The sequence below is a fragment of the Thunnus maccoyii genome, chromosome 8 (assembly GCF_910596095.1).
Source record: "Thunnus maccoyii chromosome 8, fThuMac1.1, whole genome shotgun sequence".
Taxonomy (NCBI): Eukaryota; Metazoa; Chordata; class Actinopteri; order Scombriformes; family Scombridae; genus Thunnus; species Thunnus maccoyii.
The window spans coordinates 5,493,188-5,521,029 of NC_056540.1; the positions used below are offsets into that span (position 1 = coordinate 5,493,188).

The 27,842-nt window shown below is 38.8% G+C and overlaps 1 protein-coding gene across 1 annotated transcript in view; it reads right to left on the reverse strand.

The window, feature by feature from the left end:
- Positions 1 to 3,668: 3,668 nt before the first annotated feature.
- Positions 3,669 to 27,842, reverse strand: part of LOC121902277 — a 36,511-nt gene continuing 12,337 nt past the window's right edge. Inside the window, exons 2-4 of the mRNA XM_042419539.1 lie at positions 5,560 to 5,670; positions 4,223 to 4,387; positions 3,669 to 4,088 (exon numbers count right to left, since the gene is read on the reverse strand). Coding sequence (XP_042275473.1) covers positions 3,794 to 4,088; positions 4,223 to 4,387; positions 5,560 to 5,670 — 571 coding nt within the window. The 3' untranslated portion in view covers positions 3,669 to 3,793. The remainder of the gene's footprint in view (positions 4,089 to 4,222; positions 4,388 to 5,559; positions 5,671 to 27,842) is intronic.

Consider the following 27,842-nt stretch of genomic DNA (forward strand, 5'->3'; position numbering starts at 1 on the left):
AATCTCTGTCTGTGTCTGTCTGTCTGTATGTATGTCCTTCGCATATCCCGAGAAACTTTCATCTGTTCGACTCTACACTTGGTGGGTGTATAGCTGGGGACCCAAGGAAGTGCAGTGTTGAATTTGGTGCAATTTGGACACATGATACATTTAAAATTAATAGACCTTGCATAAACCAGTGTTCAGCAAGCCACTCCACTCTGTGCAGGGAGACAGTGGCTGGGGCAGAGAGACCAGAGACGAGGTGTGACCCAAGTCAGAGAAGTGCTCTAAAAAGAGAAAAGTAGACAGCTGGAAGAGAGCTTTTAATCAAGAATGGACGCTGTTACCCCATATCTAGACAGAAAGCGTAGTGTTAAGAGCACGTTTAGCAGATCAGCAGCAGCAGCGAGTAACTAGACAGGAGACATTCAGGTACATTGTTGAGAGTGGGTCACCCACATTTTGGAAACACTCAGAGCCCAATACACAATGACTATAGTAACGTATGTAAATCAAAGGAAATAGTTCCCATGGGCAGTTCAAAACCAGTTTGTCTCATATATTCCGAGACCGTGGCAATTGTGAAGCACCACTACAGACAAAGCACAAATCTTTGGAGTAAACATACCCACTCAAATCCGAACTGAAGGCACAGAAAATAGGAATGATCTAAGAGCCCAATATGATCGAGCCACTTTATTTTAGGATGCACATTATTTTATTTTTAAATACAGCCCTTATTTTACTTGAAATGTGAAAAGAACATTTATTTACTATTAGAGTGCTTATCATTTATAACATCTGTGTATAATAGAATGTTAGTTTCTTTCATGTTGATGGTATATATACTTATCAACACTTCACATCAACTGTATTCATTTCTCGTTCCAAACAGGCACGTTTTGAACAGGAACAAGACACAAGCAGTTTATGCAGACAGATTCCATTTTATTTGACATTGACTTGCCCTGGTGTATTAAACTGCTGCTTCCTACTCATACAGCCAAACCAAAACACCCACAGTTTTTTAAATGTAGGTCATTGAATGCCTGAGCAACTGGGGATTGTGCAGTTTGCCTGAAGCTATATTTTATATATATTATATTTCACCATAAAAGAACATTATCTCTGGAAAAGTTCATGAATTGTCAACATCAGTCATCACCACCAACTTCCTTACACCATATTTCCTTTGAGACAGTAGAGTAAAACAGGTGTCTCATCTGTATAAGTATAGTACACTTCCAGTGTGCCACTCTGCTCATACCTACATACCCTGTGGCTTTCACCCACAATCCATGATTTACAAAATGATCCCTTATCAGTAAATATTATATCAGGTGCAGCAGCATAAAGAAGAGCCAGACCGACAAACACTCTTCTTCAATGACACTACTGGTAACAACATAGGAAAGTTGAATTTTATTTTTCTGACAGCTAACCTTATTAGAAGAACTCAAGTTTTTTCATTTAGAAAATGGTGATTCAGTAGCATTGAGGAGGAGCCCACTGAAAATCAACAATGCAACACTAGTCAAAGGTCAAGTATTTAAATGGAACACAAAAATCCAGTTTTAGAATTTGCCTCTTATTTTACCGGTTTCCTTTCTCTTTCAACTTTTGGCAGTATAGGTTGCTGCATACAACATTCCTAATACATTTAATATTGCTAATAAATAAGCACATTTGGATTGGATGAGTCCATCACATTGGTAGCCACATGGCTAAAATTGTCAAATAGCAGTGGGGGAATTTGAACCCACTCCCACTCCTCCTGAGAAACCGGAGCCTTAATTCAGTGCCTTAGACTACTTGGCCACACTACCACCAGAACACAAGGAGTACATTTATTATTTTTCTTCAAATCATACTTTCTTAAAAATAAAAGTGCTGACATAGCACCATCAATATCCATGGTTTACAAACCACTTCATCATCTGTAAAGATAATAGGGTACTCCTGGCAATGGCCCTTCTATTTGCTGACATATCTCAATTCTCTTCAGTAATACTGTAGAAAGTACATATGAGGAAGAACAGCAGTTGTTAAAAGAACTCTAATACTTTCCTTCTGAAAATTCAGATGTAGTGGCATTATATAGCTTTACACTGAGAATAAAGGTTTCAGCATCTTTAGTTCAAAGATTCCAAGGTGAAGTATTTTTTGGACCTGGCAGTAACACTTTCTACTGTCTTTTCCCAATTCCTGTTAAGATTATTGGAGTGTCTAATTTTAGACACAATGGCAATGAGTTCCTATTCTTCCTAAAACATTCAAATGTGGATATTGCTGAAAGCATTGTAGACACCATGTACATTTAGCAAAGGCTGTTTTCGATCCATTGACCTCTGGGTTACAAGCACAGCTTCAGCTGCACCACTCTGCTCTCTGTTTTACAGCCTGGGGCTTTCACCTACATCCTTGGTTTACAAATCAATTACTTAACTGTAAGTTGGAGTGAATGCCAAGTCAAGTGGAGCTGCAGAATAGAGAACCAGACTGGCAACATCTCTTCTTCTCCAGGAATATTGAAGGTAAGTCCAGAAAATTAAAGTCCAGAAGTTCAAAGTTCAAATCAGGAAGGATTGTGTTGGTAGAATTTGAACCCATGCCAGTAGGACTGCAGCATGAATCTAGTCTTTGATCACTCAGTCACAAGAAGCAGAATTCAAAGTTGTCTCTGCTTTGTTGACCATTGTTCCCAAACCCTCAGGCCCCATTTCCACCTGGCATTGATAAGTCATCTCTATCTGGCTACACTATCTGGATAATGACATCTGATCTATGAGCCTTTGCATTTATTCTTAGTATTATTAGGAATTCTTGTTATCTTGACCCTGCCTGAGAGTCCTTAGAAAGAAACACTGTCCATTACTGTGTAGTTGTACCTAACAATGTTGTTTTGGTTTATTTTGATATTTTTAAGATGCTTGTGAAACAAATTCTAAATAAATTTGACAAATTAGACAAATCATCCAAAGTAAAGTTTCTTATTTAAATTTGCACTGCAGGTAAGAATATGTTTATTAATCCTACTATATTTGGATGCTATTAAAAGTAGTTTGGTATGTATTCAGTTGCCTGTTAACTAGGTGCGTGTATGAACAGTAGTTTGGTTTAGGTCACATATCAAGGGAGTATTGGAATTCGTCTGACAGGTAAAACCAAGTATTTTCTTAGATTTTTCTATCTTCTCTACAGTTAAGTATGGAGGGTCATTAACAAAGAAGTGTAAAGGCAAGTATTAGGCTCAGCAGTTTAGAGTTTTATATGTAGACTTGACTATTTTGGACGATATTGAAATAAAGACCTCATTCATTCATAAACAACTGGCATATGTAATGACTTCTAAAGCTTAACATCTGTAAAACTGAATTTAATACAATTACTTTTTAGACTCACAGACACCCTGATTTTACTTATCAGATCTTTATTGATCTGAACAAAACCATGGGTCATATACAAGTATATATATTAGGAAAGAGAGAGAATCAACAAACAACACAACAAACTAATACATTCTACAAAATGTGTAAAACTTAAAATAGCTGAAAAAGTATAAAATACCTGTTAAAGCATAAATAAATAAAAAACAAACAAACAAACAAAAACACTTAAAATACTATACATAACACAGCTGATAGAACATAATTACCTATTTACAATTTTTTTAATCTGTTCCAACTACAGCTCTTTAGGCATTGTCTCTGTATTGGGGTAGTAGATAATGCCCTGATATTGGCTCTGCCCAGTCTCTGCAGTCCTGAATTGTCCACACTTCCTGCAAGTGTTGAACCCCACCCTCCTCTTGTCAAACCTTGCCTTCAAGGCAGGGCGACCACTGGCAGGTGGAGGGGGAGGTGCTGATGGAGCAAAAGGGGCAACAGGAGAATGGGGGGCACATTATGCAAGTGTCATAACAGCAAACAAAGTGAAAGTGGCTGGGGCTTGAGAACAGACAGAGGTTGCTTGGGGGAAGACAAACATAGGACCAGAAGCAGGATGCTAAAAGCTGCTTCTGGGCTGATGGCTTTGGCTTGATAGCCTGTGGGGCAGCAGTGACAGGAGATTCAGCACGCCACTTCGTTTTTGCCAGTCCTGCAGCGCTGAAAAAGCCCAAAATAGGAAAAAGGACAACAGACCTACAATTACAAGTAATGTAATCACTTATGTAAACAATACTATGGGATCATTACCCTTTGGGTATTTTCTTTTTCAGCTCTTGTTCAAGCCCTCTTACCAGCTGTCCTTCAGGCACCTCAGGGGTAGGGCCAGTGGGTTAAACAGATAGGCCCACAGCCTGTGTCGAGCCAGAGAAGGCTGCAGGCTGTGTGGATGCAGAGAAGGCGGCAAGCTGTGTGGAGGCAGAGAAGGCCTCAGGCTGAGTGGCGAGACTGAGGTTAGGCTTCAGTGCTGAGCTATGTGAGCTACCAAACTGGGGGAGGATGAAATGTCACAAATTAAATGATCATAGAGGTGTACAGGTCAAATCTATATAAACATAGCACAAAAAGTAAGGAAATTTGTGTTTGGCAGATTATTCCTTTGCTGTAACAATGCTTCTTGGCAATAGATCTTATACTGTTGGAAAGCCTGTTTTGAAAGCCCCTTTTTAATGGTGCCACATTTGTAAGGAACATGCATTTGTGGGATGAGCAGCAGAGCTGAGTATGTGGGTTGTGCCGATGAAAAATTTGCCAAATCTTCTCTGCCAATGCAAAACAGCTTATTTTGCTGTTGCTATTGACTCTTGTTTTGAGCTTCTGGTACCCCCAGGTGCTGCCAATCAGGTGCCAATCAGGCCCTGCTACAGTGGTCAGTAGGTGTCTGCACCAAGAATTGGCATGCCTAGTTTGACTGATCTGGATAGGGCCTGTGTGATAGGGCAACTTCAAGCTCTGCAAAACCAAGTTGCGGCATTATTTGGAGTGAGCCCTAGTACCATCTCGAAAGTGAAGGCCAAGTTCCATATAATGGGGGATGTCAGAGACAGGCCGCGAAGTGGGCGTCCCAAGAAGACGACACCCCAAGAAGACCGTTTCCTCACCCTGTCAGCACTTAGGTACTGTAGGCTGTCTTCTACAGATTTGCAGTCAAGGTTTGAAGGACGATATGGCTGACGGCTCCCTGCCCAGACAATCTGGAACAGACTGCACTCAGCCTATCTCCGGTCTCATAGGGCTGCCAGGAGGCATGCCATGACTGCCCTTCAACATCAGGCCGGTTTGCGCTGGTGTTGGCAACACGTGCACTGGAACCTGAACATGTGGAAGAACGTTATGTTCAGTGATGAGTCCAGATTCTGCCCACGGCAGTTGGATCGTAGGGTCAAAGTGTGGAGAAGACACAGAGAACGCTATGCTGATTGCTGCACCGACAGAGTAACATCTTTTGGTGGAGGCAGTGTAATCTATATAAATATATAAATAATCTACCAAACACAAATTTCCTTACTTTTTGTGCTATGTTAACATGTAAATAAAAAGTGTTTTGGAACTTTATCATTGTGTGCTACAGTTTGCAGGTTTTGATTTTAGTAGTGCTAAGTACCATTCCAAGGTTTAGTTTCAGTCACACTTGACCAGCAGAGGGTATAGCACCACTGGTAGAAACTGCAGTAGAGCCAGCAGCTGTTGAAGGAGCTGGGTCAGCTGCAGCAGCAGATGTGGCTGTCTGCTCATGAGGTGTCTGATAAAATAACAAAGATACCCACACCCATGAATACAAGTCAATCTTAAGAACATATATTATGGTTGCATCTTTAGTCTATTTCTATCATTTAAGTATCCCAATTATCTTGACCCTCTTAGTGTGAAATCCACACATGCAGCCCTGTGCTCCACCAAACAAACATCTGCCCCTGATGCTGGAGTGGACACTTTCCTATCTGTGACAAACCAAATTTAAAATTAATCAGAATACATGGCATTAATTGTTGGTACTGACATATACAAGTAGCTATATCTTATGATAAAGGTCATCAGTGTGGCAAAACCCCCATGGCATAGTGCCTCTTGGGTTAAATTACAAATGACTAATTTCTAAAATCTAAATCTAATCTACAATTTGCTTATTGAGAAGTACTTTGTAACTTTCTTAAGGAAGGAACTTGAGGTTGAAATGAGGCTTATTATAATTATTATCTTATATTATCTTATTATCTTCTATATTGTAAAATGTTAACTATATCATATCACAGCTAGCTATACAGCGTATACAGCGATACTGTATAAAGCTACTGTACACATAATGTTTACAGTACATCCTAATGATCTCAGCTAGCAAAGTGAACCATAAAGTAAGATCACTGGCAAATAAATAAATTAATTTAATGAACATTTGACAAGTTTACATCAGAAATGTGAATAAATTCTGATTTATTTATCGTGAACAATGAGAGCCAGTAGTGAGGGAGCGAAAGCCATTGAAATCTGATTAGTTGAACCAGCGGGAAGGTAGTCGAAGCTTTTGGATTGGTAAGTAATGGAGAGGAGGTCTGTTTTGATTGGCTAAAAATAGACAGGCGATTTTATTTGATTGGTAAGAAATGGACCTGAGGAAGTGGTCAAAAGTGCTACACGTGGCACCACTCTGCTGTCAGTAACAGGCCTTGGGGCTTACACATCTGTAGTATAGAAATCAGGAAAACTCAAACAAAAAAAAAAAAAACTCAACAAACAAAGGATTTGTGACTTTTTTTTTTTTTAGATAAAACTAATGGAATTCATTCTGAAAATTCTGATGCAGAGACATTTATTCTGAGAACAAAGATTTCAGCATCTTCTCATTTATGGATTCCAAAGTTAAGTTTCTGGTAGACTTTGCGTTCTTCTGAGTTTTTCCAAATTTCCCAAATTCACTCTAATAATTTGGTAGTTACTGTATGTCTACAATATACAAGTTCAGATGTAGAATGATGGTAGTGGTGAGATTTGAACCCATGCCTTCATAGAGACTGGAGCCTCATCCTCCAGCCTTTCCTTATCTTTAATCACTAAACTAGTAAACAATCAACCATAATTGTAACATCCAGCGCATTTGATCACCCCATCACTCCAGCAGCATTTAACAGCTTGTTCTGCTTCGATGTCTACTTCTTCAGAGTCATTAAAAATAATATACTTGCCTTTGGACACTGATGTTTTCTGTTGCATGATCATTCAAATGCAAATTGCTACTTACTTGTGGTTAAACAGTTGGCTGCATACAAGAAAAACAAACCTAAGTACACTTGAAAGCAGGTAATGAGACAGTGCAATCTTTGCAGTGTTGCCAGCTACATTATTGTGTCAATGGCAGGAATCAAATGCAAAGACGAGGCCATATCCTTAAAATTATATGGCTTGATTACCTGCATTTAGTCTGACTAGCTGCAATTGAAATGCATACACCACCTCTGCATTAACATAAGATTCAGCTTGCACCTTGGAATACTTAGGAGAAAGATGCCATGCCAGCTGAAATGCAACTTTTTTCAGTCTATTCTCAGTTATATGAAATGTTAAGAGCTCACCAGCAACTCATCATCTCCAGCACACAGCAGTGCCTGGATATAAAGAGTGCGAGTGTCACACATACATATTTTTGTTTGTCCTCTAGCAGGTCATGGAGACATCTTTTTATTTACATCAGGGTATTTTTGCTCTAGCTCCCCTTTCCTGTTTTCTTTCTGTCTTCTCTGTCTCTCTTTGTCCTTTCATGCCCTCTAACATTCAAGCTACCTGTTTATATTCTCCCCTCTGTCTTCGTTTCGCCTTCATCTTCCTTCTATTCGTCTCCGACTCGGCCTCACCTCGACACGGACCTCCATATTTCTCTGCCTCCTACTTCCTTTCACTCGCTCCAGTATATATTTTTCCCACAGCCAGACAGTTCATGGAAATGAGCTGTCAGCATCTGTCAGACACTCCCAGTGGTGTGGAAGGAGAGCTGCTTCTCTTTCTCTCTCTGTCTTTGCCTTTGTCTTTCTCTTGGTGTGGTGGAAGTGGTGTTCCGAAGCAAATTGACGATGATGCAAATAACCAGACAGACAAAGATCCACAGATGCATATATATATATATATATCTGTAGACACTCATGTTTTAGCTTTTGCATCTTATGAATAAAGTAAAGTATTTTGTTGATCCTGAGGTAACCCCAAAGCTCCAAGCTACCTGATTGTCCTGCTCTTTGTTCATCTGCTGCTGCTGCTGTGTGTGGAGGAACTAGAGCGCACAAATCTCTCATAAATATACAGGTTGGCAGATAAATAGAAGCAGGAGATAAGACATTCATCATACTTTTCAAATATGTTTGCCTGTCTGTTTGTTGAAAAATTGAAAAGTTTGGCAGACCGCAGTGCATCAAAATATTCCTGGATTTTGATGTGCTGGTGTCTGTGCATAGAATGAGATTGATTTGTAGAGCTATCACTGTTTACATACTGAGTAATGTATCGAGGCAATGTGAAATACCAATGCCAGCCTGTATTGTGATCTATTATTCAGGCAGGTTGACTCAGCACTTAATCACCATTGCTAAAACTTCAAATTAAGAACTTCAATAAATTATTAGCTTTTTTTTTTTTTTTTTACATACAGCTAAGACCACACCAAAATTTTGTACACTGTAAATTAAGTAAACTTACACAAATCCTCTGTGCCAAGTTCAACCTTGGTGAACTCTGTCAGGCAAATTATGGTCATAATTCTCTTGACAGTGCTTATTCTTGACAAAACAACTGGAGAGTCCAAAACAAGGTAAACTATCATAACTTGTTAGCTATTATGCACTATCCACTTTTCCCTGCACTGCTGGGGATGGTTTCACTAGTAAGCCGTGCGCTGGGCTTAGCTACAACCAGCCTTGTCATAAATGTTTACACCTGTTGCACCATGTAACTACCACTAGGCTCAGCTATGCTCAACATGGACAATGCACGTCCACGCTGACACATTCTACCAGAGTGATAGTTGCCATGCCATTCACGCTGCTATGGTTACAAACTTACATTTACTAGTGCCAACAAATAGATTAAAAATGACTGCTGAGCTGAAGAAACAAAGATTAAATTACTCAGATTTTGAAACAAGAAAAGTTATTGAACTGTACAGTAAGCATATTTTAGTATGCAAACAAAACAATGTCATAACTAAAAAGAAAAAAGAAGACATCTGGCAGATGATAACAGCCGCAGTCAGTGGAGCAGAAGGTGGATGAGGAAGTCGGACAGTCGACAAAGTGAAGAAAAAATGGAAAGACCTTCTTCAGGCAGCCAGGAAAGACTCTGCTCTAAAACCCCCCAACAGGTGTGCGACCCCCTCCTAAAATCTCACCCTACAGCATCAGTTGATTTAAACTTCACAAATAAATAATTGACTGGATAGCTTAAGTCCTCTAAATTCACCATATTTTGACAGCTAGCAAAAAATATATTCTTGTTTAGTGGCAAAGCAAACACTTGCACAAAGTTTTATAAACCACTACTCAGTTCAGTGTAGGTTGCAAACTAGTCAACACTTTTCATTTTACACCTACCTTTGACTAGGTGTAAGATTTAGTCTCAGATGTAGAACTATGCCTGGAGGGTACCACAGGTATTAATTCTACGTAGGGCTTAAGGTGCATTTTCTCTAGCTATAAACTGCTCAAAAAAAGAAGCACACAGTGATGTAACAGGGCTCAATGGTACTAATATGACCAATATGACCAAGCATTTGCTAACTAGCTTTAAATTGCATAACAAAAATGAGACTAACATGTCACTGACAAACACTAGACTAGAATGTCTTGCTTTTCTTGACCTGAAACTAAGAAAAATCTCAAATTTGACAAAAATAATATACATTTTCATCAAAACTAACAACCAAATTTAACAACGCCTATAGATATGGGAAAAAAGTGTGATTCTACATCAGATTTCTTTATAAGGTACTGAGATGTGACCAACACAGTGCCGGTCTGTGCAGAAACAGCAGTGATTACAACCAGCACACCAAACGTCTCATGCTGCTTGCGCTGACCTGCGATTGACAGCTTGAGGAGCAATAAAATGGCATGCCATGTGTACCAACAGCATGGTAAACAATGAGACTGCTAAACACACATCTTTCACATGGCCTGTCATAGCTGAATACAATAGATACCGTCTCTGCCAACACTTGCAAGCTGTCGAGGACAATGAGAGAAACTGGTATATTCATACATTTATGAAAAGTATTTTCTTTACCAGGATCAGCACACAACAATGAGTGGCCATTTCCTACATTTCCACGTCTCTTCTGTGCACTACCACAACTGCAAGTCACATTTCAGAGATGGCCTTCAATTGGTCTTTCACATCTTTTTGGTAGCATCACTATCAGTAAATCTTCTCCAGAAAAGTACTGACAACCCGAAGCCACACAATGAACCAAACTCTTTTAAATAGCAGCAAGTGAGCGGTCTATTGAGAGCAAGCTGGACTGAATGATTACTAAAGCCCTTTATCACCTCTACCCTATGAATACATTTAGTTTGTTGATGTCAGCTCACATTCTAGATGTAAAGAAGGCTTCATGGTTTCAGAATATTCATTAGATATCTGTCACTTCCACTGAAGGTTGCCAAAATACAAAATTGCCACGTACATCTTTAAAGGGTTGTTAAGTCAGAACAAGTTGACTGAACAGTGTTGTCTTACTAGAAAAAAAAAAAAAAAAGTATTTTTGGAAACATGCCAGCATCTCTCCATATTAAAAGGGAAAAGGTCAATACTTGAGCCTCCAGACTTTTAAAAAACATCTAAACAAAATGATGTCCCTCGCTGACTCAACCTCAATCAAACACACGTCTAATGAATACTAAACGCACAATGAGACGGAGTCATTCTCTTCACCATTTGGGAATATCACCGCTCCATCAAAGTATTCAGAAAATTGACCTTCCAGTCACAAACCTGCCTCTATAAACTCTCAGCTGATACTGTCCCTCATTTGAACTCAGACAAAAGTTTTGGTCATTTTCTACTGAGGGCAACTTCACAAGTAGTGCCATTAAATTCTCTTTCACCCCTGATAGAGCCTCAAATTGAGTGAGTGTGTCTGTGTGTGTTTATGTCCTTAAAAGTTTATGTGTATTGTGTCTCTGTGTGTATGTGTGTGTGTGTGAGAGAGAGAAGAGAGAGAGCTCAAGTTTGTGCATTCATGCAGGCCTTTTCCAGAAACAGTCTGTGTGTCCGAGTCAACTCGGGATTTATTTTCTAGCATACTGGGTGTGTCTCAGACTTTTGTGGAGCGTAATTGTGAATGTTTGTGTGTTTGTGAGCGCAAATGCACATCTCTGTGTTACTGTCTCAATAGCCAATTTCCCTGAAGTCATTTCTCATCTCTGTGATGGTCTTTGGTTCAAGGATGCAGGCTCATACCCTAGAGTGGCTTTTTTACCACCCCAACCAAACCTCTCTACATAAATAAAGCTGAACTGCCTTACTTTTCTCAAACATTATTTTTTTTATGGCCTCTCTGCTTCATTAGATGGGACAAAGGGTGGGGTGACAGGAAAGACAGACGGGGTGGCATGCATTTGAACCCAGGATGTGATGAACACCTTGGTCTGATATGTATCTTGGTCTAATGAGCTTTAAGGTCACCTTGCAATTTTAGTGTCAGTTTTGTCCTCATACTCTGCATTGATCCAGCGGTATACTACATTTATTTATTTATTTTAGGGAGCAACACTGAGCTAACAAGAAATAAAACCTGCAGCTTGGGAGATTACACACATTAGTCCAGTGGCTGTTCTAAAAAAGCTTCAGTTAATTTATGTTCAAACAGAATTGGCATTCAAGACAAAATGACAATTAGTGAATTTAATTTAGCCAATAATACATTTCTTCTGGCAAAATATGAGTAAATATATATTAAAGTGTTAATATATTGTAATATTTGTATAATTTCCAGTTTAAATGTACCCTTTTATTGTAAACAAACAAGTTATATTCATTGTTTCTCACCCAAATGCATTTTGGGCCTGACAAACATGTTTAATACATTTCCTGCCTGATAAAACATTTGCAGAGCCTATTTTTTAATATTTTAAATAGTGGATTGTTTACATCCATGTTGGCTGGCTTGCAGTTTTCTTCCCTGGCTTTACTGGTGCATTGCTACATTAGGATTACTGTTGCCAACTGTCAGTCAGTGGAATAGTGTGAATTGTATATATTGTATTGCCTGCATACTTGCAAGCTTGCATAATATAAACAGAGCAGGGACCCACTCATGAAAACACTGCATCATATCACTACAAGTGGTCAAAAACACCACAGGGTTCCTTTAACAAGAAGATTCCACAGTCTGCAGAATGAGTTGTGAAATTTACCAAGAACATTAGACCTTTGTCAGTGTTGACATTTGGACCTGTCACACACAGGTGTAACTGATATTATTAATAATTTCTGCTTTACTTTCATGGGTAATGGTGAACAGCTCTTTTTTTCTCCCTTTTTCTCAAAGATGCAGCTGATCTGTAGGGGCTTTGATTTGGGAATACCCAGACTTGACTGTCATTTTGTGTCTTTTTACCATCACTTCATGTGTTTTTTTGGGGCTTTGTGTGTTTGTGCAGCAGTACAAATGGTATGTACAGGTATTCATACAGGATATGGCATAGACGTAGCGACAGCTGTGATGTTCACCCACTCTGCCTGTTTACAGCAGTGTCATTGTTTAGGGTCATGATGGTCGCAGCTAAGCTTTGTTGTGTCTATCCTACACTGGAAATACACTGGTATCTATGGCGGATGTATTTCCATCCTGCACCTAACCCCAAATATGTTTTTACCATTCAAGGCAAATAAATTGTCGCACTGCAGAAAACCGTCCATACAGTGATGAAAATTAGATTTTTTTAATTACAGAAAAAGTGGAACACAGTTTGTAATAACTAAGGAGTTATATAGGAAGGAAAATACATTTACTTAATTACTTTAATTTTATCTAAAAGTAAAGAACAATATACCATGAAGTATTCAACTTCTCAGAATGTGTTTTGAATGTTATGCTTTACTAGTGCAGTTCCTGTTCAAAATGTGCCTGTTTGTAATGAGCCAATTGCTTGGCCTCCGGCCGCTGCTTCAACACAGAAAAATGAACACAGTTGATTTGAGGTGTGAATGAGAATATTTACCAACAATATGAAAGAAACTAACATTCTATTATACACAGATGTTATAAATAATAAGTACTCTAATAGTACATAAATGTTCTTTTCTCATTTCAACTAAAATAAAGGCTGCATTTAAAAATAAAATAATGTGCATCTTAAAATAAAGTGGATTGCTCATATTGGGCTCTTAGATCGTTCCTGTTTTCTCTGCCTTCAGTTTGGATTTGAGTGGGTATTTTTGCTCAAAAGATTCGTGCTTTGTCTGCAGTGGCTTCACAATCACCATGGTCTTGGAACATATGAGACAAACTGGTTTTGAGCTGCCTGTGGAAAGTATTTCCCTTGTTTAACGCTCATAACTACAGTCATTGTGTATTGGTCTCTGAGGGCTCCCAAAACGTGGGTGACCTACACTTAACAATGTACCTGAATGCCTCCTGTGAAGTCACTCACTGCTGATCTGCTAAACGTGCTGCTAATGGTATGCCTTCTATCTACACACGGGGTAAGAGTGGCCAGTCTTGATTAAAAGCTCTGATTGAAAGGTGTTTTAGCTGTCTACTTTTCTCTGACTTGTGTCATGCCTCATCTCTGGTCTCTCCCTGACATGCAGGAGTCAGTCGGCAAAGCCCTGAAGCTCTGCCCTGAAGCTCCGCCCTGAAGCTCTGCTCTGCCCCTGCACAGAGCTGAGCGGCTTGCTGATCACTGGTTTATTCGGAGTGTATTAATATTAAACGTGTTGTGTGTCCAAATTACACCAAATTCGACACTGCGCTCCCTTAGGTCCCCAGCCATGAACCTGCCAAGTGCTGAGTCAGTCGGATGAATGATTTAAGAGAAATGCAAAGGACATACATACAAACATACAGACATACAGACAGAGAATCCTTCATTAGTAGACAGATTTCAGAAAATCATGAGGGGTTGAAGAAAACATTCTACTCCCACCCTCCATCATGTTATATTAATACTAACAGTGTAGTACTTGCTGGCTGCCAGCTATAGGCTCATATCAGACCACAACAAAGACATGATGCAATGTGTGGATAAGGCTGGCCAGACCTGATTGCTTCTCACAAATGGAGACAGAACTCTTTTTTTGTTGTGATAGATGTCAGCAGTAGAAGCTTAAAGAGAAGATGAGGCGAGAAGGGCTCAGACTCACTTATGATCAGCTAAGGTTTGATCTACGGAATTATACAGCTGTGATTAGTCTCCATGTTAAAGCATTCTGTAGCTCTTTCTAATTACAGTACTGATGCAGCCACACATTGCAACATGGCTTTACCTTCAGACAGCTACTGTGTCTGATGGACAAAACAAGGACACAGAGTGTTTCACTGCTGCAGGACCAGATACATTTGATTGCCTCTCACACATGGAGACAGGACATATTTTATGTTGGAGATTACAACAGCGAGTTCAGGAGATGGAGTGGAGGGATTGATTTTTATCTGTGTGTGTGTGTGTGTGTGTGTGTGTGTGTGTGTGTGTGTGTGTGTGTGTGTGTGTGTGTGTGTGAGTATAATATAAGCACTGGTGGAAGATATTCAGATCCTTTACTTAAGTAAAAGCACCAATACAAGTAAGTAAAAATACTCCATGAGTAAAAGTCCTGCATGAAAAATCCTACTACAGTAAAAGTACATAAGTATTATGAGCTTGATGTAGTTAAAGTATTGCAGTAAAAGTAGTGGTTTGGTCCCTCTGACTGATATATTATTTTATATGACATCATTAGATTATTAATAGTGAAGCATCAGTGTTAGAGCAGCATGTTACTGTTGTAGCTGCTGGAGGTGGAGCTAGTTTCAACTACTTTATATACAGTTAGCTAGTTTAGTACAATGGTTCCCAACCGAGGGGTGGGGCCCCTCCAAAGGGTCAGCAGATAAATCTGAAGGGTTGTGAGATGATTAATGGGAAAGGAAAGAAGAAAAAACATCCTCGAGACTCCTTGGTAATCTAGTCCAGATTTGACAAGTGATTTAGACCTGGTCTAATGTGGTCTGGATGGAGAAATATCAGTGAAATCAGCCTTTTTTCTGTTTTCATTAGCAAAATAAAGGTGGGTTTAAACAGCATTAAGGCTTTTGCTATAATGTCTAACACTTTTTCCATTGTGCCTGGGACACACAGCCTACCTCTATCTGCGGTGTCCACACAGACAGCGTTGCTACTGCCAGCCCTATCTTTCTACATAGAGTTTGACTTTGATAATGGTCATCAATGTTTCATATCATTTCATTACAAATTTCATTCATATTTAGTTTAGACAGAAAAAGGTTAAGAAGTGTGTATTCAATTGCGAAAAAAAAAATATGTGAGGTGAAAGTGGCTTTCTTTCTGACGGGCATGGTGGGGTTTGGTTGGGGCTACTTTTGTGTCAGCCACATACACACCTTACACAAGACAGGTTTTTTTTATTGATTATATTGATTATTCCACCAGTTAAACCCTCACTGTCACCGCTCTAAGTGAAGCAAAGCCCTCCAGATGACAAGTTCCCTAAACAAGCCAAACATACTCCAACAAACAAACCTCCAAACTAACTGTCAGGAGGGAAACTGACAACAAATACGGAAAGTAACAACACCAAATCTCTGTCTGGAAGCAGGTGAAACAGCAGGCAGGAGTCCCAGTTTGAAGTAATATCACAGAGAGCCAGCAGGTGATGAGAAAAGAAGCTCCATGTATCACTGACTCTCTGCGCTGGAGTTCCCCGCCAGAGAGGCTCCCTGCCCCGGCGTGCACCGCACAGGCTGATAAAATCATTAATTCAATTCAGCTGTAGCTTTAGCTAAGGCTAGCTGTGGCTGTCCCACCAGCTAGGTTTTACTTTCGCTGTCTAGCTGACCGTCTCCCAGTGGCAGTGTGATGGTGAGCCAGAGATTGCCACCATGCAGATATTGTACCTGGAAGCTCAAATGGGCAGAACTCTTTTTTTTTTTTTAAATGCATTTTTTGCTTTTGTACAGCTTCATTACCTTGTGTGACTTTTAGATTGTGTGTGTGTAGATATTTGTTAATGTATATAGCTTTTTAAGCTTGTGACCTTTGAATGCTGAATTGGACTGAAAGCCAGAATGCAGCTTTGCTTTGTTTTTAGCGTTTCTACTTTGTAGTTACTGCAAATTTTTATTACTCTATATTTCTGTGGTATTTTATCTTTTTATATTTTAACACACATCAAAATGTCAGCTTGTAGCCCTGACTGAACTGTGACAAAATGTAGGCACATTTTTTGCATCATGACACTGAAGTCAGTGTAAACTTTACATTTAATCACCCAGATTGTACAGTAATAAGCCATGAGGAACACAGTGGATCATAAATCAGACCCACTGCTATGATGAGGCTGTAATGGTTTACAGTACACTGTGGTGCATACATATAATAGTGCATAACAATGTAATTGTTGCTCTGGCCCTCTTGTCTTGAACCTGTTGCTGATGGTTGACATTTGTGTTTAAACCAGATTAAATATGGTTGTGCTGACATCTTTTAATGGCTAATTGTGTGAGTTAGCATTTGGCTTGTGCACAATCGCACAATTTAATGCTGACTAAGATCCATAATATGGAATAATGAGCACACTGGGCATTATAAATCTGATGGAAAGACTGGGTATGCATTTCTCTGCTTTTGTGCGTACATAAGTTTATTTAATGAAGACACTTATGAGTCCGGCTCAAGCTGCTCTGTTCCAAGCTTCATATCAATGTACTGATGGTCGATGGGAATACTTTGTTGAGTTTAAACAGTACAACAAAACAGATGTTAACTATATCAAGGAATCAGTCACTGTTTTTGTAGCCTGCACTGCCATAGTCCAGTTTCATTTCAGAATAGATTTGGGAAGCAATGTTGTGAAACTTGCATGTGTGAGGAGAACTTTTAAGACTCAAAAAAGCTTATCTCATCTATGCTAGTGTGAATGAACTGCATTGCAGGAGCCTTTATAGTGCTTGATTGAACATTTCCTTACAGCTTTCTGTCAAAAACTTGCTAACATTCGGTGCTATCAGTATTGTTGCTGTTCTTTGCAGAGGGATTGTTAGAAGAGGTAATACACAGTCTACAGCGGTGTGAGAGAGCTGGTCACAAGTTGCCAAAGGCTATGTAAGGATTACACAAGCAGCCAGGCAAGACAAGTTTGCATGCAATCCAATTTCTTTAATCTCTTATATTTAGTATTTGTGTGTACTTTGAGCATTCAGATATTGAGTCACATCTGATTTGATGAATAGCTGAAGTCACATGCACATTTTATTAATCTGCTTTTCTCTCTCCTAAATCTGACGTTAAACATGAAATTTAAATAGGAAGTACAGCATACTGTGTAATTCCCAGTAGAACTGATTTTAATTGCATGCATAAGCAATGCCCTCTGAATAAATTCCACTCTGCTGCTCTTATTAAATTAAATACATATCAAACAGGGAAAGTTTATAAATGATATATCCCATGCTGTGGGCATTTGGCTGTTGATGACCTGCACTTAGATTGAACTTAGTTTATTTTAGCTCTCAATATTTTGAATTATGCTGTGGCCAAATGAATTATTTCTTGTGGAATTTTCCTTAAAGTGCTGATTTAATTCATTGGGACATTTGTTTAACACTTTTCTCATTTGTTTAGATATAGAGCACAGATGGATGTTAGAGTAATTAGTCCTCATTAAATACACCCAAATGAGTGTTTTAACCTTTCTTTGAGTTAAACAGGTATTTCATCTGCCTGTATTTCAGTTAAAGTAAAAAATACCAAAATTACAAAAGCAAGAAGTCATTTAGCTTCCTCTATACTTCATGGATCGGTGGAGCAGTTATTCATGCATACTCACTGATGATATTAATGATCATAATAGCAAGCATAGCTTGACTTCTTGAATGCTTAATGCCCCAGAGAAGTGCGTCTGCTGATATCATCTTGTCGTTCCAGTATGTAGCCTTAAGAACGTTAAAAGAAATGATGTTTACAATCACAGTCAGTTATATAGATGTATGATACTTTGATATTGTGGATCACAGGTTTCATAGACTACCATAACTTGTCCTCATTTGCTGCTGCTTTAAATTACTTCCTTTAAAAGCTAAGAATCTCTCATGGTACAAATGTCTCTTTCAAAATATAATCGAACAGCAGCAGGTGGTAGAGACACTGTGGTAAACTTTAATGTCATCTTTTCAACGTACCCACCCAGTTCAAAATGGCACTGTGCTGGTCAGCCATACAGCATGCACCAAAGAGATGGTTTGATGCCTTAACCCCTGTCCACCACTGTGGTCCAGACTGAAATATCTAAACAACTATTGGATGGATTTCCATGAAATTTTGTACAGACATTGATGGTCCCCAAAGGATGCATCCTAATGTCTTTAGTGATCCCCCCGCCTTTTCATCTAGCACCACCAGCAGGTCAAATTTTTCACTTATTCAGTGAAATATCCCTACATCTACTCTAGATCAGCTTGTGTTTAGTGCTAATTTGCAAATGTTAGCATGCTAATAGGCGACACTAAGATGGAGAACATGGTAAATATACCTGCTAAACATCAACTTAATAGCACTGTCAGCGTGAGGATGTCCTCACACTGATGTTAGCATTTAGCTAAAAGCAACACTGCCTGGCATAGCATAGCATTGCTGTAGAGTTTTATTTTTGTAATGTTTATGCAAGCAACATCTATCTCCAGTGTCATTTATGCAGCAGAAAAAAGCTCTTCACTGTACTTGATATAAAGTAGACTGTATTGTACAATTCCTTATGATGTGGCTGCACTCACACTGATAAAATTATTTAAGGATTTGATTTGATGTCATGACAACAAACTACTGAGCAATTTTCACACTGACTTCAATCAGTTCCAAGAGTTAATCAAGTTTAACTTGCTTCTGTTAGAAAAATACCTGTTGATTATGAATAGCATAATACTTTTCTTCTGTCAATACAAATAATAGAATTGTCAACCAACAAGTTCACTTGTTTCACCTTCTGAGTTAAGTGTTGTATTTATATTCTTAATTGTATATGTAGTCAACACAACACTTAACCATATGCTCTTTATACATATGGTTAATATGCTCTTTTAAACGCAGCGCCACATATCTTTATAACCTGGCAAACATGACATTTATACATTTATCAGAGAAGCTGATAATATGTTGTCTGTTTATATTTTCTTGTTCATAAGTGGAAAAAAAGTTCCTTTGCCAGGAGTCAGTGTGCAGATCCCTCTGCAAAGCTGAAAGTGGATAGACATGTTTTCATTCTTTCTTTTATTTATTTACAGCTTCATGTAGTTGTCTGGAAAACATAGTCTCAGCGAACATAATCAGAAAGCATTGAAAACTGATTACTCTAGTGTGACAGTTGAGATGGAGAGCTCTCCTAGCTGCAGAATATGTTTGTGTGATTGCTCCAAATCAATGAATATGTTTGGAGCAGCCAATTTCCTTATATCATAGCAAGCATGCTTCATTGCCCTCAGGTTTAATTTGTGCATCACTTGGCGCTGGTTGCTGAGCCACAAACGGACTATAAATGGAAACGAAGACGACAACCACCCCAGTGCACCTTTAATATGAACACTGTTCCTGTTCCTGAAGGGACGTGGTGTACAATGGTTGACATGGAGCAAAGGTTTAATGCTGCTAATAATGGAGTTTTTTGGGTCACATTTAATGTTAAGGTTGATCTGACCTTGTAGTCCCAGTAAAACACCAGCATCCTCCCATTTGTTTAAGGGAACCAAGTGGTGTATCTCATTATAAACGTAACAATAGTCCTGTTACTTACAAGCAAAATAAGCTATCATTGTAATTTCTTTTTCCATGTTGCTATGGCGATCCAAGCAACATCAGCTTATTTAAATTCTGCATAGATCTTCTTCTTATTTCTATTATCATTATTACACTACTTTTTTGCCGGACTACTAATCCTACACCTTTGCCACCGCAAACACAAATAAAACATCAAAATGTATCGCTCACATAGTACAAATACATCACACACTGAATCACCAGTAACCACCCAGAAAGCCAAAGCAGCCACTTGCAAATTACATGATAATTTAAGTATCCTTACAGTATCTCTAATTGAAGAAGTAATAACATTACTTTACTGGTTATTCAACAGCAAAAGTTGTTTGTTATATTACTAGTAACATTAACTATTACATTAATTTTCATTTCTCAGCCCAGCTCTGTCTCACTTGCTAAACAACTCCAAAGCCTCCACACTCCCCATTATACCTGCAGTATTTAACATGTAGAGATATAAAACTAGACATTATAGTTTTAAAAAGCAGCTGCCCACATTTTGTATTCTTTTGCTGACTATCAATAGCCAGCTTAGCTCTGGTGACTGCATGCAGCACTCTGGAAGTCCTGTTCTCACAGTGGAGCCCTGGGGTTCACACACACTCTCCTGCTGACTAAACCAGCTGATCTCTGAATGTAGGCTGTCCAGTGGCAAATATCCATCTCCAATATTCATCCTCCATCTCCAACTCCCACTAAGATAGCAAACAAGATAGATTTTTGTAGTAAGTTAACATAATTACTGAATTTCAAATGTAATCACAGAGAAGCAGAACAGCAACAGCAACAACAACAACAGATACATGACTAGCAGCAACAAGCAGCAACAATAGCAGGAACAGCTGGTGAAGGACAGAAGAAGGACATCCCCACATCAGCACAGTTTATGGGGTTTCCTGCGGATGAGAAAGCACAAAGAACTCCGGGGAAGAAGTCAAGTTAGTAACATGCAGTGATGGTAAAAGAATACTTACAGATGGAGAAGAGGAGAGAGAAGCTCAGTGCATTATGAGAAGTCCCCTGGCAGTCTAGGCCTATAGCAGCATAACTAAGGGCTGGTCCAAGGCGACCTTGGTCAGCCCTAACTATAAGCTTTATCAAAACGGAAAGTTTTAAGCCTACTCTTAAATGTAGAGAGGGTGTCTGCCCCCTGAACCGAATCTGGAAGATGGTTCCACAAGAGAGGAGCCTGATAGCTGAAGGCTCTGCCTCCCATTCTACTTTTAAAGACTGTAGGAACCACCAGTAAGCCTGCATTCTGGGAGCGCAGTGTTCTAGTGGGGTAGAATATCTCTTTTTATTCTGAAAAAGTAAATTTTCTATAAGAGAGAATAGTAGTACATATTGCAATTTTTGCCATATGACTCAGATGATTAAATGCACAATTTAGCAATAAAATCATTATCTGAAATGAAGTTTTTGCAGGGGAAACCTTCCTATTCATGACAGATAGCCACAAGTAAGAAGCTTTAATTTTATCAAATGGATTAAATTGTTAAATGGGGTGTTGAGCACTTTTTACATCCCCCCCTAGTAAGTTAAAATACTTGAGTGAGAATACAAAAACAGTTCAACACTTGAAGAGTTCATTTGCAAGAACAGATATGTCTATTTTTCATTAATTTTCATAAATCCCGTTTTCTTTTAAATTGTGCATTCCAGATAATATTAATCAAACTGCAGTTGGGTTGTTTTGATTAAAGGTATACTATGCAGGATTTTTCCTAAAAAAAAATGTACAGACTCATACAAAAGTAATCCCTCTCAATCATCACATATGACCCACTAAAAGTGTGAGGTGGTGTATGTATCTACAGAGACTCTGTTCTCTTCCTGTATTTTCTCATTTTCTTATTATTTTGCTGTGTTTAGGACACTTCTGGGCATCAACATTTGGGCAGTGGGTTTTTGGCAAAAGCAGATAACTCCATATTTCATGTTTCACATTCAAACAATGCCATATAATGGACATACATATATTTTAAGTGCAATATTTAACATTCTTTAACAAACAAAAAAATACAACAAAAAATAATACACATTTACAAGATCATAACTTGGAAAATTCCCGCCAGACTACAAAACCCCTGAACATGAACGTGCCCATGTTTGAACTCCTGACAGACATATGAGCTCACGGTAGCTTTCATGAAGACTCTGCTGCCACTTTTCTTCTCACCTCTGCATTGTAAACATCATTTAGCAGTCTACTGTAAAAGATCTCTATAGTTTAAAAGAAAATCCACCCAGAATCACTGCCTTATTAATGCAATAAGCCGCTTTAAAAAGCCTCTAAATACCTCATTCACTTCTCTCATTTTCTTAAGGAACGCTTTCAGGTATATTTTTCATATCAAGTCAGACTATTCTGTACTCCTAAAGAAGAAAAAAACTGCACTAAGAAGATTATATTTGATATGTGCCTGTCCAATCCATCATGACTAAACCTGTTAGAAATGAAGACAGAAAAGAGAGCCTCTTATTTCCCAAACTTCTGAAGAATAAAAACGCCTCATCTTTATAAAGGTGCGTGTATACTTCTCCAAGACCTTAGTGAGATTTGAGTGGGCTTTCAAAGAGTTCTAGGGTCATGAAACTTTGTGTTGAGCCTTATATTATCATGACAAAAAGGGTTAGAGAGTATTAATGTGACAGCAGTGCTCGTAGCTTCTGTGAACACTAAAACTCACTGAAGTGTCAAAATTTTGAAAGGTGCACTCATAAAGAGGGAGGTGAGGGTAGATGAAAGATTTTTTCTCTCATTTCTTTAGCAGTAGGTTGTTTTGTCATCTATGTAGCTGTACAAAACTCTGTGTGTGTGTGTGTGTGTGTGTGTGCTTGAAGGAGTGTGAAAACAGATAACACTAAATTCCTTGACAGGTCCTTCATTATTAAAATAATAAAAACAAACACTATGCACTCAGCTCACTCTCCATCTCCATACGCCTTCTGAATCCTACAAATAAAATTCATGAATAAAGAGAACAGCAGACTGTGCTTATTTAGCTTTTTTTAGTCATTAAATGACAAAACCAGTCATTTTATATATTACTGTGATTGTTCTGCATACTCACACAAGCGTGCATACAGTCTGCTAAACTGCAGTTTGAGCAAAATTTACAACAGATGGTTCATTATTCAATTATAAATAAAATAAGAAAACAAAATTCAGTGATCTGTTCTGCACTGCATTCTGATTTCTGACTGTATTACAAGGGAAAACAGGACAGCAGTACTATTCTTTCACATAGTGATTTAAATATCTAGAATATCAGCTCAAATAAAGGGTTAAAAGAAAAGGAAACCGTACTTATTTGTGTATTGTAGTACAATTTGTTTGCCAGAAAATAATCATATATATAAAACCATGCATACACACAAATGCACACATATTTCCCTTTATAAATCACAGTCCACCTGGAAATGTGCACACATGGATCAGCCTCATATCCTGCCCTCTACACACCCACATTCAACCATCAATGCTTAATGCAAAAGTATTCGTGAATATTGACGTACATGTGTATCTTTCTCCGCACCGATCGATCTCTCTGTCTATAAACGCCTGACCAATCAGTCTCGAGAGTCAGTGTATGTGCCCTCTTGCTCATCACTTGTGCTCGGGCAGATGCAGAGGAAGGACCGCAACTGCAGTGAACAGACTTTTACTGTTTACCATACCATATACAACTTCAACAAACATTCCTGCGCATCGTAATGTCAGATATCTCTGGTTAAATTCTTACCTGACACCCTGCAGCAGGACAGTTCCCAATTAACCAGTTTTAAGTAGTTTTAACACCACACACACAACATCTACAATACAATAAACACTGCATTCATTTATATCCTCTCATAAATCCAGCATACAGGTGTTTCACTGATTTACACAGTCTATATACCCTATAAAGTGCAGGTGGTGAAGATGTGCTGGTGAAGTGACTGCATGCTAGTATATATGCATAGTGTTACAAGATATTATTAAAACTCTATTAGCGATCTGTTCTGCAATTATTTTTAAGTTACGTATGTTTAAACTAAGTTATTTGATGTCATCTTGGATTTCTCCATTAGTTAGTTAATGTGGTTGAGGTGAAAACGAATCAGTATATTCACATGTAATATCAGGGAAAGGCAAGCCAGACTTTCCTGCCATATCCTGACATCATCCTGGTATTTCAGCAGCTGCTGTGCTGCTCTACGACTCAGCCTCTGCACTCTGGGTGAGACAGTACTGATGAAAATGTTGAGCAGACTTTGATTTGAGTCGGCTTTTATCTTTGCAAATTGAAAGATGCTTGTGGAATAGTTATGGCTCACTACAAGTGCAAGTACAGATAACACTGCTGGTGTGAATGTTTATGATAATGTGGATCTATAATTAACATTTGATATTAAGTGAAATTAAACATGTGAGAGGATTATTACACAATCTGGCTTCTATTCACCACCTCAACATCTGCATTGCCAATTTCCTCTGTCTTCTGAATGTTCATATGCATGGGTCAGAGTTTACGTACAGGTGCGCACATTTTTCTGTTAAGTTTGTTTTTATAGATCACAACCCGTTTTGTGAGTACGCAATGGTAATAAATGAGACCTCTGGACTGTTGTTCTCATTTTTGCCTCTCTAAGCCTCACAGAACTGTTGGCTCACATCCTGATCTCTACCCAACATACCTCAAGAAATGATTAGTGACTGCAGGACCACTGCAGGAGTCATTTCTTAAAGGCTTATATGTAACTTTTAACCACAAACATTAGTAATCATCCCTTAATTCTCTCCTTGTTCCTATCCATCTCATCCCTTTTGCTTTGACACTCATTTTCCTCACCTTTGTATTCCTACATCAAGCTAAAACTGTGAAACCTGCATATGTAAACCCTTGATTTTTCATTTTCTTTACCAGAGGCTTTTGAATATTCTGCAGTAACATAATTTCTTGCCTTTACTTCCTTTCCAGCACAGTTTTCTAACTGCTTCACCACCTTCCTTCAAATAATTAAGAAAAGTCCTTTATGCAAATGAGCCTCTCTTATTGGTTAAACTGATCTTTGGCCCCATGAAGGGCAAGTTGAGAGTAGCAGAGCTCATATAGACTATTGAGGTTACAGCAAAGGTTACATTAATGTATGACTTCTATTGATTTACTTAGCAAATGCAGCTTGAACTTCTAACCCCTCAAAGCCAATATTGATTGGCTTTGATTGAAATCAATAAACTGTATGTCATTAAACCAACACCCACTAAACCACCCCAGGTACTGTTACCTTGTCACTAGATGCAGGTTCACTATCATGGGCTGCTCTTTTTCAGACTTTTATCAAGATGTTTTGCCTCAGCAGATTCTTATTAAACTGGTAGGTTGTAGCAATTATATAATGGAGAAGTATTTTAAGCTGTTTTTTTGACTTTAGAAAGAATCAGAGGGATTATTTAAGTGGGCAAGGTTGGGCAATGATATTCATTTGTTCTTCGCATGTCAGAATCATACAGACAGTAAATGAGTCTTCATTTCATTTCTTCTTTTCTTTTTCCTTCACGGTGTGCAGATGTGAGGAGCTGCTGATCACAGCCACTTTATCTGAGTCGGGTTTTGCTCACTTCAGCAACACTCGACGGTAAATGACAGTTAAAAGCACAGGCAAAAACAGTGCCATCAACAGCAGGTGCTGCAGCCCACACACACGCTCTCTCAGTATTAGAGGCATAATAATGTGAAAATGACTTCAGTGTCAACTCAAGCGGATGTAGAGACAGTCACATGGCGTTTAATTAGTCTCAAAACCTGCGCACATAAAAACCAGGCATGTGCATGTGATACAAGTGTACAGAACGGTATCTGTGAGCGGAAAAGCATTCTCGTGAGGGAGCGTTTCTGCTCTGCGATCACAAATGCGGTCCTGCGAGTATGGGGCTGTGACGAGTGCAAGCCCGACCCTCCCTACGCACTCGCGATTGCTCGACACTCACTTGCTCATCAAGTTGAATTTTGAGAATTTAGAGGCAGGGATGGAATAAGCAGTCCATTCCTTTGATTGGTCACTTTGAATACTGACCATAAACTTTGATTGGCAGTTTGGTCTGATCACTGACACAGTCGAAGAAAGAGAACAAAGGGGAACATAAATAATGATATTTAGTGTCTGACTCTCCATTTTTTTCACCACTTATACTTATGAAAAAGTGTTAGACATCATAGCTAAAGCCTTAATGCTGTTTAAACCCACTTTAAATTTAGCAATATTTTGTATGTATGCCATTTGGTGCCGGGCATGTAGGGCACTATGGGTTTTTTGTGCTTTTTGCTGAAAACGGCTGCCTGCTATGGCCAAAAATGATGCTCATTAAAAGTGGTGAGACTGAACCAAAACAGTAAAGTCGTGGACCGTGAAACCAAAACCATGAGCTGAAAGATGCTTAAGTGTTCCGTTGAGCTAAAGGGAACTGCAGAGTCTGGTGATGAATTTTCAGGGGGAACTGGTGGCTTATGGGTTGGGTCAATGGATATGGGCATCCATGGCTTGTGTCCTGCCAGGGACCTGTGTTGCTTGGCATTCCTTGTCTTTTTCTCCCCTTGTTTATTGTCATATATCCACTGTGCTATCTAATGAGGGCATTAAATGTACCAAAAAAAGTTAGTTTCCATTTACACCATGCAACACCTGAAAGTAAACAAAAATGAAATGTAAAAATTCAATCATATTTTAGGTCTTAAAAAAAAAAAATTCACAAAAAACAATCATAGAATGATACTGAATGGTATGTCTCCTGCACTGAAAAGTATGAAGATTACAGTCTGTAAAGACAATACCAAGGCCCATCAAGGTCATGGACACACTGTGGATATGATTTGTTCCAGGCTTCATTGGCCATTAGAGTTCGTCATGGCTCTATCTTGAATGCATACAACATTATCTGGGTAGATTGACCCCCCGGAAAAAAACAAAACAAACACACACTAACTGACACAATGAATATAATACCTTTCAGAAAGGTGTGAAAGTTGTTTTCTTCTGGAGATTAACCTTGATGAAGTCTTCCTACAAAAGTTATTTACTGCTTATGTTTTTATTGCCCTTCTTCCTTGAACTTAAGCAGCACCACCATCATACTATTAAAACATATTTTCTTTAGAAATTGCACCGTAATTAGGAAAGCAAGACTATAGATCAAATATATATTTATGCAACAGAGTAATGAGAGTCTGTGACCATGAGTGTGAGAGTGTGAGAGTGTGTGTGTGTGTGTGTCAAAGGGACAGATGCTGGCGTAGCGGGTGCACCATCCCCTGACAGGTGACAACTCTAGCTGCTTTGAGAACCTTATGGCCAACAGACTAGGGTCACATTGTTAGTTAAATACTTTGTGGTTCTCCAGGGGCGTTCGCTTTAACCTGCCTGACAAACCATATGGCAAGCTGACCTGGGCCATGTTGTGAGAAAACAACAGGGAGGTTGTTTTTGAACCGTCAAGAAAGCGACGATTTAGAAAAGACATTGAGGTCACATTTTAAAAGACTTTGTGATTCTGCAGGAGCCAAGTCACAGACAACGTTTTGTTAGCAGTGGTGTTGAAGAATAAGGCCACACCATTTAGCATCTAAACAGACTGATGGTAACATTTGCGGTACGTTTTTAAGCTGTTCTGTGTGCTAGAGTTGACTAGCTAATTAGCTATCTAGGCTGCAAAATGACATTAGTGTAGCACTTTTCAGTACACTAAAGAAGCTGCTGTGGGTTGTGGTTCTCATTAACAGCTGTAGTGTTTTTTCAGTTTCTATTTATTGGTACCAAACAGACAATATACTGACTGTACATACTGTTGTGATGTGGGAAGGGAGGTGTAGTGGCAACAGGTTTATAGATATTAGTCTGTTTATGCATGTTACTGGTATTGTTTGACCCT